General features: G+C 52.5%; 1 protein-coding gene across 5 annotated transcripts in view; it reads left to right on the top strand.

Annotated features, from left to right (window-relative positions):
- NFIX (nuclear factor I X) overlaps positions 1 to 19,359 on the top strand; it is a 92,650-nt gene that overhangs the window by 27,537 nt on the left and 45,754 nt on the right. For all 5 annotated transcript variants that reach the window (XM_045852855.1, XM_045852854.1, XM_045852856.1 and 2 more), the window contains exon 2: positions 99 to 630. In XM_045852855.1, the coding sequence (XP_045708811.1) occupies positions 99 to 630 (532 nt within the window). The remainder of the gene's footprint in view (positions 1 to 98; positions 631 to 19,359) is intronic.

The following is a 19,359-nucleotide window of genomic DNA, read 5'->3' as shown; positions in this document are numbered from 1 at the left end:
TCTAACGCTTCTCTTCTCCTTCTCTTTTTCCCTCTAACCCCGTCTCCCCCTCCTCCCGTCCTCCCTCGCCCCGCATGCTCCCGGCTTGCCGCCTGCAGGATGAGTTCCACCCGTTCATCGAGGCGCTGCTGCCTCACGTCCGCGCCTTCTCCTACACCTGGTTCAACCTGCAGGCGCGGAAGCGCAAGTACTTCAAAAAGCACGAGAAGCGGATGTCGAAGGACGAGGAGCGAGCGGTGAAGGACGAGCTGCTGGGCGAGAAACCCGAGATCAAGCAGAAGTGGGCATCCCGGCTGCTGGCCAAGCTGCGCAAAGACATCCGGCCCGAGTTCCGGGAGGACTTTGTGCTGACCATCACAGGCAAGAAGCCCCCCTGCTGCGTGCTCTCCAACCCCGACCAGAAGGGCAAGATCCGGCGGATTGACTGCCTGCGCCAGGCCGACAAGGTGTGGCGGCTGGACCTGGTCATGGTGATTTTGTTTAAGGGGATCCCCCTGGAAAGTACTGATGGGGAGCGACTCTACAAGTCGCCCCAGTGCTCGAACCCCGGCCTGTGCGTCCAGCCACATCACATTGGAGTCACAATCAAAGAACTGGATCTTTATCTGGCTTACTTTGTCCACACTCCGGGTAGGTCATTCTCAGCACCCCCCCCCACACCCCATTTTATTTCATTTGCTGGCATTTGTCCTGTTTATTGTTCCTCTTCTGTCCAACTGACACACCTAATGGGCCCACCCTGGGCGCCCCTCCTGCCGAGGCCTGCAGCACTTTTGATGTTCACTTTTCCTTCTCCTGTGTTGCCTTCCACCCTCTCTATTCTTCCTTCTTGGCTCCCATGCCATATTCCCGATTTTTGTGCATCTCCATCTTTGGAGGACCCATCCTACTCAAAAGACATTGCAGATCTTAGGACCGGGGCCATGATATCCCAGAATTACCCACGATGATGAGAGTTCATGATGAATGCTACCACGACCACCCTCCAAAAAAATCACTCATTGCTCTGATCTAAAATAAGTCAGAAGAAGTATTAGGGGGCAGGTGCTGGCTTTCCTACTGTTTTCCCTCAAGTTCTGGGGATTTGGCACAAGCGGGCTGGGCAGCAGTTCGGTGGAGAGGGGCGTGTAAAACCTCCGGGTATGAGACAGAATGAATAGAAAAGAGGAGGGAAGACAGAGGTGGGCTGACTCTGGGGCCCACATGCCCAGGCAGGAGCCACTGGGGCTGGGGTTTGGTTGTCAGAAAGTAAGAAAGTCATTTGATTTCATAGAAAGTAAAAAGGAGTGTGAGATTCCTTATGCTCTTCCTTTTCACTGTGTTTCTTTCCCACTGAGGTGCCAGACCCCAAGATGGGTGCCCACAGCCCATGCACGGCACCCACCTCTGCTGAGGGACAATGAGGTGCTCTGGGTCGCAAGCATGGCAGGGAGCGGGGAAGAGGTCTTAAGGAAGCAAACAGTCAAAAAAAAACTATAAAATTTCCTTTTCCTTTTGTGTTCCAAGTAGTTCCAGTTCTCTTTGCTTTTCCAATTTTACTCGGCATTTTGGGTCAGGGTGGTTCAGTTTTCCTCCTCTGTTCCTTTTTTCCCCTCTCCCTTTCCTTTCCCTTTTTATAATTTCTTTCCGCTTTTGTTTTCTTACAAATTGAAACAGAGATGGCTGGTTAATTTTTAGCCTCCACTCAGCTACGCCCAATTTACTGCCGCCTTTGAAACCTAAATGGGCGGCACTCTGTGATTAAGCAAGGCAGAAGTGTGTTTACATTATGCCCAACCAACTTGTAATGAGAGGGCTACCAAACCTTTCTCTGTGTGTGTGTGTTTTTCTTTCCACCATTCCAGTATTTTTTCCCCTTGTTTTCCTTCTTTCTCTCTTTATGCGAATGTAAGAGAATGTGGCTTCACTGCAACTCTAGTGAGTGTTCTTTCCTTTCAAGGCAAGCATGTGTGTCTTCCTTCCTGTTCATTCACAAAAAAGAAAAGCAACTCACTTTTCTGCTGTGGTCACCCGCTTGCCTGTTTGGGAAGTTGGGAGGAGAGGTATAATTTAATGCAGAGATGAAATTCGAGGGACTTTTCAGCATTGTGTCAGGAATGTAACCTTGACTGAGAGTTATATGTTGGAGAACTCTGGGGAGGAAAAGGTGGTATTTGAGGCCTCTCTTCTTGCTCATTTTCTCTTGTTCTGAGAGATGGCTTCAGTCGTTGGGTGGAGATAGTGGACTCTCCTCCCCACTCTGCCTCCCTCTGTGGGTCTTGCTAGGCCGTACCTGTCTCTGTGAGACTATTGTGAACCCTCACGGAGAGTCACCAACTTGCAGTCTTCCCCCTTGTTTGTCCTTTTTCTTTTGAAAAAAGACTAAAGAAAATTTAGAAAGTTACCCCCTCATTCTCTGTCTACACAGCAAGTCAGAGTGGGGTGGGTGTGTGTCTGTCTGGTGGTGTTGGTGGTGGCTTGGGGAAGGCCTGGAGCCTTGAACTTGTGTCTGTCAGGTAGCTCCTCCACAAGGGGATTCGGTGCCTTTCGAGTTTAGAAATAGGCTCTCGAAGACAGAAATCAATACTTATCTTCCTTCCGAGCTGGTTTCCTCCTACCTCGCTCTCTACATGGGTCCCTGGAGCTGGGCTGTTTTCCTGGCCTCTTTTCTTTTAGGCCAAATTCTTGATTGCTGCCAGCATGGATGGGGCTGAGGTAGGATGAAGTTTGTGTGAGGAAAGAGATTGTTTCCTGGCCAGCACTCTGGCTCCTGAACTAACCAGGCAGATGTCGGGAGAAGAGAGGTGCCCCTGCCCACCCCTAGCTGTAATGAGGTCATTAGCGCAGGAATATGAGTGAATCCCTGCCCCACCGCATGCAGCGTGGCCACCTCTGTCCTGGCTGAGTTCCTCAACAAAAGCTGAGTGGAGAACTGAGTGCTTTTCATAATTTGTCTATAATTCAGGTTCCTGGACTCCAGAGAATTTCAGCGAAGGCTTTTCTTGCTGGAATTGCTTTAATTCAAGTGTGCCTTACTGAAAGAGTGGGGTGAGTTGGTGCGGCATGGGCCACCATTGGGACTTGGGGAGGTGGTCTCGGGGTGGCGTGGAGCAGGCTCGGCCTCTCCAAGCGACCCCAGTTCGCTAGGAAATGTCTTCTGGCTGAGCCCCCAAAGGGTGTCAGTCTGACAGCACAGCCTCCATGCTCACACCCGCAGCTGTGCTCCTTCCTCCCGGCATAAACTGGGCGGGGGAGGGTGGCAAGAGCTCAGACAAGAGTTACTTTGGACTCTAAAAGAAGTGTTTTCTTTCCTTAAAACTGGGCTGAAGAACCCGATCTGGGCTGAGCCAATGGTGCCAGGTTTGATGACGAGCCAACTTGACTTGGTGGAAAGCGTGGGGGTGGGGGGTGGCTTTGCCTCTAGGTGCCGTTGTCATTTGTGGCCTTCTTGAGCCCTGGCTCTGCCCCACGTGAAGCTTCAGGAGGTGGCATCGTTGCCCTGGCCTGGTGACTCAGTCGGTTAGCATTGTCTTGTGCACAGAAAGGTCACAGGGCTGACTCCCAGTCAGGGCAGGCGCCCCGGGCTGCGGGTTCGTTCCCTGGTCAGGATGTGCAGAAGGCAACGGACCGATGTTTCTCTTTCGCATCGATGTTTTCCCCCGCCCCCTCTCCCTCCCTTCTTCTCTCTCTGAAATCAATAATCATGTCTTCGGGTGAGGATAAAAAAGTAAAAGAAAAGAGGTAGCATGGCTGGGAGGCAGGAAAGGACACAGTGGGATGTCAGGAGCTCTGCTTCCAGAATACGGGTCCAAAGGACTGTCAGTGTGTTGTGGCCTCCATGAGGGCAGTCTTCCTGCTGGGAAGGAGTCTTGCCATTTGTCTGCCCCACTTAGGAGGGGAAGCTGCAGTGGAGCAGGGTCAGAGAGCACCACCACCGGGAGGAGGTGCATTCCCGACGATGTCCTGCCATCTAAGGAGGGACTCCCAGGACAGGTGGCCAGAGGTGGAGAGGAACGTGGGGCCAGGAGGTCTCTGCTTCTGTGAGGAAGGAGGGCTGAGCTGGTCTGGAAGCGCTGGTAGACTGTCTCAAAGCTTCAGGGATCTGAAGGTGAACCGGCGGCATCTTCGACCTTTGCTAACCTAGGCTCTGACCTAGGAAAGAAAAGCAATCTGAAAGTAGTAAAATGCTTTATTGAACAGAAATGTCAGCTTCTCCCCGTCAGATCCTTCCTGCGGGTCACTGTGGAGGCCCTCGAAGTCCAGGCATTTGGGTGGCGGCTCCTTTCTTTATCTCAGCTCTTTCATCACAGAGAAGTTCACGTGTAGACAGAACCTACAACACCAGTGCCAACAGTGGCCGGCTTACGGCCGTTCTCTATTTATTCATACCCCCCACTGCCAACCCACGCTGGGTTGTTTAGAAGAAAATCCAGGCGTTGTAGCTTTTCATCTGTAAATATTTCTGTACATGTCTCTAAAGAAAAGGATTCTTGAAAAACATAACCATAATACCACCATCACACCTAAAAATAATCAGCAATTTCTTTAGTGCGGTCAGATAGTCGGCATTCACTTTTCCCTCATTATCTCCCGAGTTTGTTTGTCTGTCTGGATCGGGATCCAGATCAGGTGTATGCATTGCAGTGGGTTGATCTGTCTTTCCAGACTCATAATCTCTAGGTGATCCTCCTCCTCCTCTTCTTCCTCCTTCATCTTGGTTTCTTTCCCGGCAGTTTTTGGGTTGTTGGTGAAGGAGCCCCATCATTCATCTTGGAAGGCTTTCCCGGCTGGACTCTGCAGCCTCTGCTCCCCTGGGTCGGTCAGTACACTGCCATGAGAGGAGATTCTGCCTCCCTCCTCACCTCAAGGCCTTACCTGTAGAAGCAAATGGATTAGCACCTGAGGATTTGTCTAAGTGAACTTTTTCAAGTGCAAGGTTGTCCTTCCCAGGTATAACATATCCCTGGTTTTCGCTCTCGGCTTCAGGGCTTGGCACTTTGCTGTGAGCATAGGTTTGGGGTGCTGAGGGAAGGCTGCTGGTCTTCGTCCTCCCTCAGTAGTGGAGGCCGCTGCTTGGCCACGTCAGCCATGCCAAGATATGGCTGATGCCAGCGATGCTGCCCCGGGCCTTTGCTGGACGCTCGGCCAGTCTGGTGGCTTTAGTGTGAAGGCGTGGGAAGGGCCACAGGAGAACCAGCTGCCCTCTGGGGGGTGGAGCTAACCCCCGCTGTGGTCACTGTGCCACCTCACCCACTGCCTCCTTTTTCAAGGCCCAGAAATGCCACTGGTCTTCGTCTTTGAGGCAGCGCCATCTGGTGCCAGGGCCAGCCGAGACTGCAGGCCCAGGAACCAGATTCATAAAGTGAGCAAGGAAGCGGAGTACTCTTAACCCCATAGAACACCCTGGAAGAGATATCACTACTGTTCAGCTTTGGTTGTAAAATTCTTCTGTTCACCTAACTCCGAGGAGGCCGCAGTGCAGGCAAGCGGCGGATGACTGCCGCAGTTACTGTTATGATGTCGTGAGCCCAAGGCTGTCTTCCTCTTGCCTTTACCTATAGGTCTTATTTCTCTGTCTTAAGGGACAACCCAGGTGTGACACACAGCCTTTCAAATGCTGAAGGCAGCTCTCAAGATTCCTTTCTACCTCTCTCCTCAGGAAGCTGATTCTGCTCCAGGCTAAACTTGCTATTCTCTCAGGCTCCCGCATTTGACACAGCTTCTTGCGTACCCTCACCCTCGCCTTTTTGGTCACCTGGAGGTCTTCTTAAACTGGAGCATTCCCTTCTGAACACAGAAACTGCAGGGAGTGAGGTCAGATCCCAATGGCAGCTGCTACAAGACTTACAGGGCCTTCCAGCTACGTAATCTTTGGGACCCCATGCAAAATGAAAACGTGGGGCTCCTGGTTCAAAGTGATTAGGAATTGCAGTGCGACAATAGTTAGAGCATTAATTACACCAAGCATGGGGCCCGTGCAACTGCCTAGGTCACACACCTGTGAAGCCAGCCCAGGCTGCCTTTGCTCTGGTACGGTGTCATGGGGTGCCTGGCTCTGAATGGAGTGGAAAGGTGACGGGGCTCAGGCTGACCTTAGAGGCACTGTGATCCCAAAGAGGAGATCAGAAATGCCCAGACCCTGTCCTTGAGCTTGGTCTCACCGTGGAACTCGCTTGACCATCTATCTGCTCCCCTCCCTTTGTCTATTGTATGTCCACCACCCACCCAGTCAGAGGTCCCTCGCTGGCTGCAATGCACAGGATGTCTTGGTGGAGTGCTCACTCAGCTGGCTGAGTTAGAAGCTGTAGTTTAAGGAAGAAAAGAACCACCCTTGTCTGAGCTTAAGCTGGCAGAGTGCGGGCCATGCATAAACTGGAGGGGACCTGTAAGCTGGGGCGTGTTGACCAGCTGTGCTCCACAGCCAACCCGGAGGAAATGGGCAACTCTGTGGCAGGAGTGTTGGGGCCAGACCTGCAGAAGGACTTCCTGAGGGTTTTACTTTTTGGCACTGCCAAAGACGGTCACATTTCCCTTTTTCGTGAAATACGCACTTGGTGAACTTACTATGAACGAGGCCCTTCTAAGAATGAGAGACTCCTGCATGTGGCCACAGGGTTTGGGTGAAGGCCTCACGATGACATGTGAGAGGCGCCATCCTGCAGGCTTGACCTGCCCGGATCCACGCTGCAGGGTAGGGAAGACCCCGCAGAGCTTCCTCCGGGGCGGCTCTCACTGGGATGTGAAGAAGGAGGCAGGGCCCATCTGGGCAACCTTCTAGTGTTGCAGAGACCTGGGGTGCCGAGGAAGGGTGGGCCAGAGGGTTGTGCCACGGCCTCCCTCTGTTCTGGCGTCTCATAGCAGCTGGGGAGAGGGCACAGCTGAACATCCCCCTTTCTGCCCAGGGAGGAAGGTGGCTCCCTCCCTACCCCTTTTTCTCTTTGCCCCATCAGTCCCACCACCCCCCTGTCTCAGGAGCTGCCACGCTTCAGTTATTTTATCCTTCAGTGTCCGATTCAAAAGTCCTTTCAAAGGCCCCAGCCGTGTCAGCGCGGTGCTCGCACAAAAGGCCTCTTTGATTTCTTGTTTGTTTTCATTTGCCGGTGGAGGGGGAGGGGGCAGGAGAGAAAGAGCTGCTGGGTTTTAAAATTTTTATTTGGGTTGCTTCATTTTCAGAGGGGTCGGCTCCCTGGAACTCCTTTCTGAGTTGGGGGCTCGGAGGCAAGGGGCGGCCTTCTGGGGACGGGGCTGGAGTGGGAAGTGGGGGCATCCCCCCTCAAGTGCAAGGAGGAGGTGCATGTGGGGGCGCAGTTAGGATACAGTCATTGATTCACCTTCAAATGTTCTGTTGTTCTGTGCTGGGCCTGAAGGTGGGAAGGGTCAGGTTAGAGTGCCACTGCTTGGGTAGGGAAAGGTCTGAGATGCCGAACGACGGTCCCCTGGCAGAGGCCTGGTCACAGTCATAGGAACTGAATAGTTCCGAACCTGAACCTCGACGTTGTCATTTTCTCTTCATCATTCCAGGTTCTGTCATTTTCCTCTTGATTGGATGGGAAGGGGGTGGGTGTCCTTTTAGCATGCACACTCCTCTAAAATTCATAGCGCCTTGAAATAGGGACTGGAGTTCCCCACTTCCCACCAGGGAATGAAGTGCAGGGGTGTGAGATCTACCCAGCAGCCAGCCGGGCGTCCAGCTGCAATGGTGCCCACAGGCCTGGTGTGAGCCCCCACCCCCCAGCCTTGCTCTCTCACCCCATGCCTTCTGTCTTGTCTCTCCATGGTGACCAGTTGGTGGGACCCTGCAGTGTGGGCACCCCTCCCGGAGGACCCAGCCTGTGGCTTGTAGAGGGCTTTGAGAGCAGGCCAGTTCTGCCGAGACCTGACGCGCTGAAAGGAGGTGGGGGGCCAGCTCTGCCGGTGGTTTGGGGCTGAAACACCAGACCAGTGCCTGTCCGGTGGGTACCTGAGGCACGTGTGGGCGTGCTCTGATGTACCAGTGAGAAGGCTGTCATGCCCGTGGGGAGGCCTGATTGCACGGGCTTGGGGAGAGAGTGCTGGAGATCGAGGCTTGGGCAGGTGGTCACGGGCGTCAACAACAGGGAAGTGTGCCCACTGGGTGAGGGGGGCTCCGCCGGGCCTGGCTGGCAGACGGGAAGAGGAGGCTGGGGGGCTGAGAGATAGATAAATATAGCCGATGGCATTTCTGATGATAGGTTTTTCTTGGCACTGAGGGCACCGTGGAAAACAGCACGGCAAGCGCCTGGTCCCACAGGCCACCGTCGCCATTTTAAGCATGTTTGAGCTGAAGGGCTGTTGGCATTACAGGAGGGTCCGGTCAGGCAGAAGGGCTGTGGTGGGGAGGCTGAGCTGGGGTGGGCCTCGCCACCCTGGGTGTTTGGGTTCCTTCCTTTGTCCATGTGGGTGTCTGATACTTGATTTTCTCACCTTCAGGGGATTTGTTTTTCTTTGATATTTTGAGGTTGCCTTTTGTGAGCCTGTCTCCCAGGTGACTGTCCTCCCCTCCCCCCACCAGCCCCGGTGGCCTGTCTACTGGTGGGGGGTGTTCTAGTTTCACTTTTGATGTCTGAATGATGATCTGGCATGCCACCACTCCAGGGTCAGGGCCATTGTTGCTGTTATGATTTGGGGACATCCACTAACTTAAGGGGCCCCCATTTGTCCAGGCTCGCACCAGCTTGTTGTCCCCTGTCAAAGGAGGAGGGGGCATGTCCTTGGTCTCCATGTCCTGCTTTAACTCTAGTCTTTCATCAAAGGCCCCGCATGGTGGAGGCACCGTGTTAAGTCTTGTCCGTGTGTTAACCACCCCGATACTCGCACCAATTCTAGTTTCAAACCCGTGCTCCCAGCTGCGTGTGTGCGTGCTCAGGCGGCACTCACAGGGGTCTCTGTGTGCAGTGAGGAGTCACTGAACCACACCACGGGGACCTGGGAGTCTTCCTGGGAGATGACCTGCTTGAACCACACCTTGAAAGACAGGAAAAATTCACTCATTTTTGTTAGCTGGCTGAGCCTCTTCAGCCTGCCGGGAGCTCGGTCCCTCCTCACAACGGTTGAGTGATATGTGCAAGGCAGGTCTTATCATCCCCACTGTACAGAGAAGGGAACCCAGGTACAGAGATGTCAAGTCACTCGGGTCACACCATGAGTTCCAGCAGAAACCCCCAGGTTTCAGGTCACTGAGCAACTCAGCTTTCCTCCACAGACCTTGCCGCTTTTGAACTTCACTGGGATTGCTGGCCATGGCCGAGTTTCAAAGGAGAAGGCCTTGTGGGTCCCCATGGTCTCTTTTGCTCCATAGGAGCTATGATGGAGGGGCTGAGCCCAGCCTGGGGCTCAGCTCAAGGGCTCCCCCAGCTGGCTGAGCAGTTGGGATGGAGACAGAGAGAGGGCACCTGGCCTGTCCTTGACAGTGGCCTCCCTCACCACCACCAGCCCCCTGTCTCCCACTTGAAAGGCAGCATAATAGTGTGGACAGGGCCAGTCGACTGAAAGCCCACCATGCTGTGGCCAGCTCAGCTTCTTGGCTCCCACCCCAGAGCGTGGGGGAAGGCAGGCAGAGTGTGCAGGAAGTCTAGGTGTGGGGCCAGGTGGGCTCAGCTGGATCCTGAGATCCCTGATCCTTGTTCTGACACACTTTTCCTGGGAGTCTACTCAGAATTGTGGTTTGAAATAAAAATGCATGTAATTACCCTAATTAACCAGTCGATTGATGGAACTTTTGCAGTAGTCTGTTCTTCATTGCCTTGTATGCTTCTCCACATAGACTCTCACCCATGCCCCTTTCTTAAAGTTTGCAAACTTTGGGGCCGTATGCATAAAAACTCTCCCAACGTGCTGAGGGGCTGGGCTATGGAGAGGCTAGCTCGTGGCTACAGATTTTCCTGTTTCTGTGGCTAATAAGACAGTGACTTAACCTCTTAACCATTGATAGCAGCTCCCATAGAGCAGCATTTCCCAGTCATGGCACTATTGACTTATGGGCCCAATCATTCGGTGTCATGGGGACCATCCTGTGCATTGCAGGATGCTTAGCGACCTCTCTGATCTCGATCCATGAGATGCCAGTTGCAACCCTCTACCTCAGGTGTGACAACTAAAATATCTCCAAACATTTTCAAATGTCCCTGGGGACAGAATTGCCCCAGCTGCGACGCTCTGGCTGGAAGAAACAGAGGGATGCAGACAGCATGTTGCCCGTTCACATCTTGCCTCTCCTCCAGTTTAGGACTTCACTTACCTTTTTCACATGGCGCCAGAACCTCTGAGCCCTGGCTGTTCCCTTGCATTTCCCGTACTGTTTTCCCCTTTCTGGGAAGCAGGACCTTGGGCCGAAGCCACTGGGGGCTCCTCTTCCACCTAGGGAATCAGGATCCCCCTCCGAGTCTTTCACTGAACATCCCTCCTAATGTCTTGCATCGTGGTCTCCATGCGCCAGGGCTGCTGATCCGGGCACTGGAACAGAGGATCTGCTACTCAGCCGACTCAAGCCTGTTTGTCGAGGCAGTGACCTTATCCAGCCTACCCCAGACCCCAAAGAGCAGCTGGCACTTGTTTCTGCATGGGATGCAGAGACCAGAAATGTCGTCCAAGCCTCAGCTTCTCTTTTTAAATGATGTATTGTTCAAGTTACTGTAGTACCACACACTATTTTTAAAACTTCAAACGATAGAGAAATGTAAGAGACACAGGCTCCCCAAAACATCCTCCTGCTCCAGAGAGAAACTTATTTCCCTAACCTGTGTAAGTTCTTCTAACTTTTCCCATCAACTCATATATTAAATGACTTAAATATATAGAGATATCTACTTTAAGAGCAGATGATATGTTTGGGCTGATTGAATGGGCTCCATCCAGTGCTGCTATGGTCTTAACTTTCCCCTGCCCATTCCACCTGTGTCCCCATCACCCGAGGTGCAGAGCTGATGTTCCTGTCCTCTTTTCCCTTGAGGCGACAGTTGCTGCTTGTCCTTCCTAGGAGCAGGGTGGCTAGCAGAGTGTGTGCTGGTGTCTGAGTGGCCAGGAGTGCTCTGGGGCGTTCCTGCTGGCAGTGTAATGGTGTGATTCGGACAGTGGACATGAGGGCTCAAGCCTCAGCCTGTGCTGAGACCCTACCAAAGGTCTGGCCACCATGGAGTGGGGTGAGGAGGTGTTGAGGGAAAAAGAGGCGCTGAGAAGCAGCTGCTTGGCTTCGCTAGGCTTGCCTGACCCCGTCCACTCACCTCTGGAGCCAGTTTCCCAGCTGTTTCCATAGGGCTGACCCTCCACCGACTGACCTAAAGTCCCAAGCCTTTTCTTTTCTTTTCTTTTCTTTTCGTTTTAAAGATTTTATTTATTTTATTTTTAGACAAAGGGGAAGGGAGGGAGAAAGAGAGGTAGAGGAACATCAGTGTGTGGTTCCTGTCGCATACTCCCTACCAGGGACCTGGCCCACAACCCAGGCCTGTGCTCTGACTGAGAATGGAACCGGCGACCCTTTGGTTCTCAGTCTGGCACTCAATCCACTGAGCCACACCAGCCAGGGCTCAAGGCTTTTCTAGACTTTACAGGTTCCTTCTAGGAATGGTTGCTGCTGGTTTCCTTTCTTTTTTATTGTTATTTTTAAATCCTCACCTAAGGATATGTTTATTGAGTTCAGACAGAGAGGAAGGGGGAGAGCAAGAGAGAAAAACATTGACTGGTTCCCTTCCATACACACCCCGACCGAGGATCAAGCCTAAAGCCTAGGTATGTGCCTGACCAGAGATCAAACAGGCAGCCATTCGGTGTACGGGACAACGCTCCAACCAATGGAGCCACCTGGCCAGGGCCGCTTGTTTCGTTTCTTAAAATGGGGGTGAAGTGTCTCTCAGCCTCCCAGGATTTATCCCATCATAGTTCTTTGTGTTGGACTTAAAGCTATGGCAGGGAAAGGAGGGTTCTCTCCAGGCCAGGGGCAGGGAGAAGGAATCTGGAGAGAGCTTTGCAGTTGGGTTTGCAGGTCTAGGGGAGGCTACAGATGATAGGCGAGAGTAGGGTGACACCTGGTGACTCTTCTGGCCTGGGTGTAGTGTGCGGAGAGATCAGGAGATCCCTGGAGGCGGCCTGCAGGAGGCCGACCGAGTGCAGCACTTGGGAGTGTGTTCTTATTATGTCTGCAGATTATATCCCCATTAGTGCATAATTATTATATAATGGGCATTATTGCATAATGGCAGTTATATAACATGTGGCCCAGATTATGGGAGAAGGGGGTATAATAAGTATATATCCTCCGGCTATAAATAGCCACCAGCCCTGTACTGAATCTGTGGTCACACCAGAGCCACCTTATAAATACCAAGTGCTGGGCTATAAATTTCTAAGTGATGACGTAGGTAGGCAGGGTACCTAGTTAGGGAGTAGCAGGAGGGACCTGCAGCCTCACCTGGCCACAGGGCATCATTGTTTCTATAGTAACAAGAACACTCCCTGGGGGACCAAGTGAAGAGAGGCCTTTAAAGGGAGGAGGTGAATGGATTGAAAGCTTGGATGGGAGCTGCTGAGCCTGGAGCTGAGTGGGGTGGGGCCCCTGGGTGGAAGACAGGCGGGTGAGAAGGGCCATCTACTCTCAGGTGTTCAACCAGAGCTAGGACTCAAAATTCCATTTTCTTTCATCTCCTTGTTTGGGGATCTCAGGTCCCCTCCCCACGTGTAGCAGGTCACCTGAGACTCAGCCCTCTGTCAGGGAGAACAGGGGAGACAAATGATCTCTCTGCCCTTTCCTCTTCCAGGTGACCTCTCCACAGCTCTGGGACCACTTGCTGAAGGGGAGTGGAACATGGGCAGACCAAAGTTCTGCACCCCAGTCATGGCCTCCCCAGGGTGGGGCCACTTCCCCTACCAGAGGTTTCAGGCCAACTTCGGCCTTAGTAATATAAGAAATATGTGAGCAATCTGGCGCGCGCCTGAGAGAGCCGCATGGAAATCATGGCTCTGGGAAATGGCGCCGGGGAGAGGGAGGAGACAAGGATAATTTTTTTGGATGAAGAAGTTATGGGGTGGAGCCCTGGCTGGGTGGCTCAGTTGGTTGGAGCGTCGTCCCGTACACCAAAAAGCAGGGCACATACCTTAGGTTGAGGGTTCCATCCCTGATCGGGGTGCATAGATCAGGGTGCACATGGGAGGCAACCTATCGATATATCTCTCTCTCTCACCCTGCCTTCTCTCTTCTTAAAAAAAAAAATCAATAAACAAGGCCCTGGCTGGTGTAGCTCAGTGGATTGAGCATGGGCTGTGAACCAAAGGGTCACCAGTTCGATTCCCAGTCAGGGCATATGCCTGGGTTGCAGACCAGGTCCCAAGTGGGGGCCATGTAAGAGGCAACCACACATTGATGTTTCTCTCTCTCTTTCTCCCTCCCTTCCCCTCTCTCTAAAAATAAATAAAGTCTTTAAAAAAATCAATAAACATTTCCTCGGGCGAGGGTTACAAAACAATGAAGCTATGGGTGGGGTGTGATCTTTGTAGGTATATGAGAGGTGGCTTCAGATAGGGCGGTGAAGCTGCTACTCTTCTCACCCCTGAGGGGAGAGGAGGAGATGAGGTCTGTTGGCAGCTGAAGTTAATAGGGAAAGAGGGAGGATGGATGACCAGCTCATCCTATTTTGCCCAGGAGTTTCCTGGTTTCAGCACTGAAAGTCTCTCTTCCCCAAAACCCTCTGTCTCTGGCAAACCAGACAGTTGGTCGCCACAGACATCAGTTTTCAAACAGGAGCTGTTGGTTCCCCTGGGAACCTTTGGCAATGTCCATAGACACTTCTGGTTGTCAGAACCAGGGGAGGGTGCTGTTGGCATCCAGTGAGTTCAGGCCAATGCATAGGACAGTCCCTCCACAGGGAATCATCTGGCCCAAACGTCACTAGTGACAAGACTGAGAGGCCCTGCCTTGGAAAGTGGGGTGAGCAGAACCTGCACATGTCTCCTCAAGACGGCCGTGCTCCCCTGACTAGCAGAGTGGTCTCCTGGCCTCGTCTCTGGGTTTCTTGCCGCTCTTTTCTGTGCTTTAATTGGTTGCATGTGGAGTTCTGGGCCTGAGGGACCTTTTCTAGGGAACCATGGGGCTTCTGAGAGAGTCTTCCTCCTTCTCAAAGCTTGGAAGCCCTTCAAACCTAAGATAGTGCTGAGCCCTGCCAGGCAGCATGGCACTGGTGTGGATTTTTGCCCATTTCCTTAAAAAAAATAGTGGAAAAATCATTAAACAGCGATCCCTTGTTACCTACCAGATAATTTTCAAGAAACAAGACCTGCCCATTTCTCCCACCTTTCAGGCTACCTCCTCCTGTGTCACTACACAGTGAGCAGACCACTTCGGCCCCTGGGCCCATGGGGACCTCTGGATGCACCAGTCCATGAAAGCCCATCTCCCAGACCCAGCAACCAGGGTAGGACTCTGCCACCCAAAGCGACTTCACAAATGGTATAGATGAAGGAGCTGAATCCCATTCTGGCATACGGAGTGTGCAGAAATCTGGGTTCTAAGCTACCTGATGTCATTTGTAGTCGATTACATTGTGTGAGGCAAACATGAAATGTAATTGTGAACCTATAGCAAACACTTTCTTACTCGCCTTTGTTTAGTGTCTGTTTAGTTTATTACATGGCTGCAGTTTGCTTGGCACCCTCTGGATCTAACCACAGGCATAGTGTGGCCAAATGGGTCATCGTTTCTGCTGCCTGGGACAGGGCCTCAGACAATGGCCAACATGGCGGTGTGACAGTCTGGTCTGCACTGGGTAGCTGGCCAGAGCAGGAGGATCAGCCGGGCCTCAGGCTGCCCCTTGTGTGTGTGAAGCCCAACTTTTGAGTTTGGACTTGGGATAGAGACAGCTAATGAGCACGGATGGGGAGGCAGGCCCACGGGTCTGCAGGCGAGGCCCCGCTGCTGCGCCAAGGGGAACTCGGTGGGGAGCAGCGCTGGCTTTGAACACAAAGGCCACTGCTCCTCGAAGTAGTGACCCTCGGGGGACTGCCAGCCCGAGAGACGGGGCCAAATGAGAGGCCCCTGCCCCGAGGACGGGCCAGATTTCTCTCACTTATTTATGGTGTTGTGGTTTATAGAGTGGGCCCGGCACAGATCTCCGGGCACAGTTTCAAAAACATGCATTTCTTTTAAATTAAACAACGCGCTCTCTCTCTCTCTCTCTCTCTCTCTCTCTCTCTCTCTCTCACACACACACACACACACACACATACACGCACACAGTCTGTTCAAGCCGTGCTGCTGCCCAGGAGTGTTCCCAGCCACGTGGGACAGTAACTGAGGATGATGGTCCTGAAGCCACCATCTAATACTAGATTTTGTAACTTAGAGATTCATTAATATAATTACTCAGATGCCAGCCTGGCTTGGCAAGGCCTCTTGGATTGTGTTCCCCTCCAACAAAGCACTCCGGCTGCGGGGACGCCCCTGGTAAGCCAGAGCCCCCACTCCCTGGTTTCTGGACGGTAGGCAGAGGCATGTGCTGGCCTCCTCAGTGCGCCCTCCCTAGGACAGGGTGGCATTCCCATGGTGGCAAGTCCTGTCTTGACGTGTCTCCTCTTGAGATAGGCCCCTCTGGAGAGTCTGCGGCAGAAGTGAGTAGTCCACTGGGTGAGGTCCCGTTTCAATGCAAGGTGGCCCTAGGGCTTGGCAGGGGATCCTTTTGCTCCTCGGTGACACTCTGGGTTTACTTTTGTAGGTTTCTCTCACTAAGCTGGAATCTTGTAACTAAGACTGTGTTTTATCCGCCTTTGCATCTGTCTCTCACCCAGCATATAGTTGTATACAACCCTATAAATCCATTTTGAATACTGAATTACCTTCAGATGGGAAGCAGCAAAAGGCCCATCCTTGAGCGAATGCAAAGGCATGAAATTTCATAAAAATCAGAAATCGGGCTGAAGGAAAGCGGGAGTGAAGGCAGGAGAGAGTGGCTGGTGTGCTTTCTGAGTGGGTATGGCACAGGGAGAATCCTGACAGATGAGGAGTGGTGGAAGCTTCTGGAAGGCTGGGAGGGATGTGGTTTGCAAGTGAGAAGCTACGCGTTAATGGGTTGAAAGGGACTTGGTTTTGCAAAAATATTCTTTTCCCCTTTATGGGAATGAGGTGTCAGGAAAATGGGGAAAGAGCAGCACCCTTCCTGGCCCCTTCCTCTACTCCCTGGCCCTGCGTTAAAGGGGCCTTTGCTGGGGGGACCACTGGCCATGGTGCAGCCCGCCTACCCTCATCCAGCCCTTCCCTCTGTCTCTTTGGCTGGCCCTGCTAGACAGAAGGGGTGTCCCTATTTCTGGCCTCATAGCACACGGACCCTCCAGCTCACGTCCTCTACAGACACAGCCTGTGTCCCCCCAAATTCATTCTTCAAGGGATCTCCTCCCATGTCAGATGCTCCCCTCCCCGCTAGCCTAACAGATGCCCTGAGACGTGGGCTGGCAGGGAGCAGCCAGGGGCAGTCAGGATTGTTTGCCTTTTGCTCTGAGGCTGCCCTGGCCCCCTTCCCTTTTCCCAGAAGCCCTGGCCTTCAGGTTCCTCCTGTGGATGCAGGCGGCAGACGTGTGGCTGGCTCTTCCTGCCCTCTCTCTCCGGGGGACCCCTCTGGCCTGGGCCTCCCACATCGAAGATGGCTGCCGTCCCCCAGCTGGTACATGTACTCGCAGCTCTCGTGGCTGGATTTGGTTCTTAACAATGAATTATTAAAGGAATGCGAGCAGCGCGTTTCTCGCACACTTGCACCCACACAGCCACGTCTCTGCACCAATCCCAACGTCTGTTTTGCTGTTGGTACCCCTTCACTTGCCTCAGACCTTAGAGTCAGTCTTGTTAGTTTTTGATCGAATTCCCAGCTCTCCCCTTTCCACCTTAAGACACTCCAGCCAGCCACTTCCTCTCTGCTCCTGAAGCTCATTCCTCAGGCCCCATGCCTGCCCTGGACTTGCTTGGAAAGCCGATTCCCCCTCCGAAGTCCCCCTGGTCCCATGCAGCCCGGTGCTCAGTCTCCAGAGCGGCCTGCGGGAGTGTGATGTGCTACAGCGTGACCGTGGTTTGGGGGTGTCAGCTCCCCTGCTGCTCTCTGTCGTTTGGCTGGGAGTCCACTTGAGCGTGAGCGTTGTGGAGGCTGAAGTCTGCCTGGCTCTCGGGACATGGCTGGCCCCGCAGACTGTGGTCTGCCATCGCCTTCAGACATTCTTCTGTGGTTGGGAAGTCACATATGGAGTCTCTCCTCCAGCCACTGTTTTTAAAAAGGTATTTTTTTTTTACCATGAGACTAGTGCACATTTATATCATCATAAAAATACCAAATAAGCACAAGATCTAGAGGGATATATAAAACTCATCAAAATTCTACCACTTAACCACTATTAATTTAAAAACATTTTTTAAAATCCTCACCCGAGGACAATTTTTCATTGCTTTTAGAGGTGGAGGAAAGGAGACAGAGAAACACTGATGCGAGAGAGAAACACCAGCCCATTGCCTCTTGTATGGGCCCCGAACTGGGGATTCTCCCGAGTCTGTGCCCTCGGCATGTGCCCTGACTGGGAAGCAAGTTCGCAACCTTTTGGTTACAGGACGACGCTCCAGCCAACTGAGTCTCACTGGCCAGGCACCACTATTAATCTTTGTTGCGTTTTTATACATATATATATTTCATCCTCACCCGAGGATGTTTTTATTGATTTATTTTTTAGTGAGAGAGGAAGGAGGGAGAGAGAGACAGAGAAAAGCCTGGATCAGCTGCCTCCTGTACGTGCCCCGCCCGGGAACGGAACCGCAGCCCGTGGGTGTACAGGGCAGCGTTCCAACTGACTGGGCCACTCGGCCAGGGCACATGTTTTATTTTTAAAATGTTGGATTTTATGATATAAACACTTTGGGGTTGTACTTTTAAATTTTAACATCATTGTGTATTCTACCACACCGTAATTTTTCAAAACTAATTTTTTTTTTTTTACTAAACACCTTTTCCTATTAGTTGCTCTGGTCCTAATTCTTGAAATTTATGATGACTTCTATCCCCTCTTTTCATTTTGGAAATGATAAATTATGTTTTATTGTAAAGGTAATAGTACCTATTTTTTAAAAATACAAACATGCTTTCTAAACAGCTGCATGAGACTTTGGCATGCCAGAGTTAGCGGAATCCCTCGTCCGTGGAAGCCTCTGAGTTGTAAATTCTGCCGGCACAGACATCCTGGTGCACTAAGCTTTGCAGCTCTGTTTATGAACTTCAGACAAGGCTCTCCAGCAGTTGAATTACCAGGCAAAAGGTGTAGACTCTTCTTTTATTTTCTTTTTCTTTTTAATCCTCACCCAAGGTCAATTTTTCAGTGCTTCCAGAGAGAGAGGAAGGGAGCAAGAGAAACGTCGAGAAATGCGAGAGAAAAGCGTCAATTGGTTGCCTTCCCATATGCGCCGGACCAGGGAACGAACCGACACGGACCGGGAATCAAACCCGCAATTTTTCAGTTACGGGATGACACTCCAACCAACGGAGTCACACTGGCCAGGGCAGGGTATAGGTTCTTTTGAAGACTCTTCATATGTACTGTTAAGTTGCCATCTGGAAATGTGATGCCTTCAGACAGCACTCGAGGGCCTGTCTTGCCACATCCCCAACTGTACCCAGTTCATGCCAGGGCCCCAGAGAGACAGTACCATTATTTGCACTCATCACTTACCCATCGTGTACATGTCACATAGGGATGTGCTTCTTAGGAGCCCACACTCCCATCCACATCATAGGTGGATGTCCGTTGCATCGGCTCCCATGTCCTCTGGTGGACACTTGCTGCCATCCTCGGTAAGAGCTAATCTTGGACTCACCTGCACACTTGCAGCCCCAAACCTGCAGTTTTATGTGAATCTGAGGTTCTCCCTCCCAGACCTGTCTGTGTGAGCACTGCTAGAAGGGGAGGGGTCCTTGGCCCCATGCCCCTGCATGGCAGTGTTGGTTCCCTCAGGCCAGGAGCTGGCGGGGAAGCCAGGTAGTGCCTGGAAATGAGCCGCTGCTGGCCATGGTGTCTTGACGGCTGTAGCACCCAGCGCCATTGCTGAGGTGCGAGCCTGCGATGGCTGCCAGCACTTGTCCAGAGAGTTCCTGAGGAAGCAGCTTCTGCCAACTCCTGAGGTCGACCCCTGAGGCCGACCCCCGAGGCCCTCAGCTGCTGCCTGCTTACCTTCTGTTTCCTACAGGACCCAAGGTCCACCTGGGGAGGTGCATGTCCTCATATGACTGAAGGGGAGACTAAAGGAGGGCAACCCGCTCCCTCTCTCCTTCTCTTTCTCCCTCTGGTCTTCAGACTCACTCTGTACGCACACACTGCCCCAGAGCAGCTCACCCCAGGGCCAGCCAGGACTGCCGCCTC

Source organism: Phyllostomus hastatus, unplaced genomic scaffold (assembly GCF_019186645.2).
Source record: "Phyllostomus hastatus isolate PE091 unplaced genomic scaffold, TTU_PhHast_1.1 phas_contig_98, whole genome shotgun sequence".
Lineage (NCBI taxonomy): Eukaryota > Metazoa > Chordata > Mammalia > Chiroptera > Phyllostomidae > Phyllostomus > Phyllostomus hastatus.
This window is presented reverse-complemented; position numbering and strand designations above follow the sequence as displayed.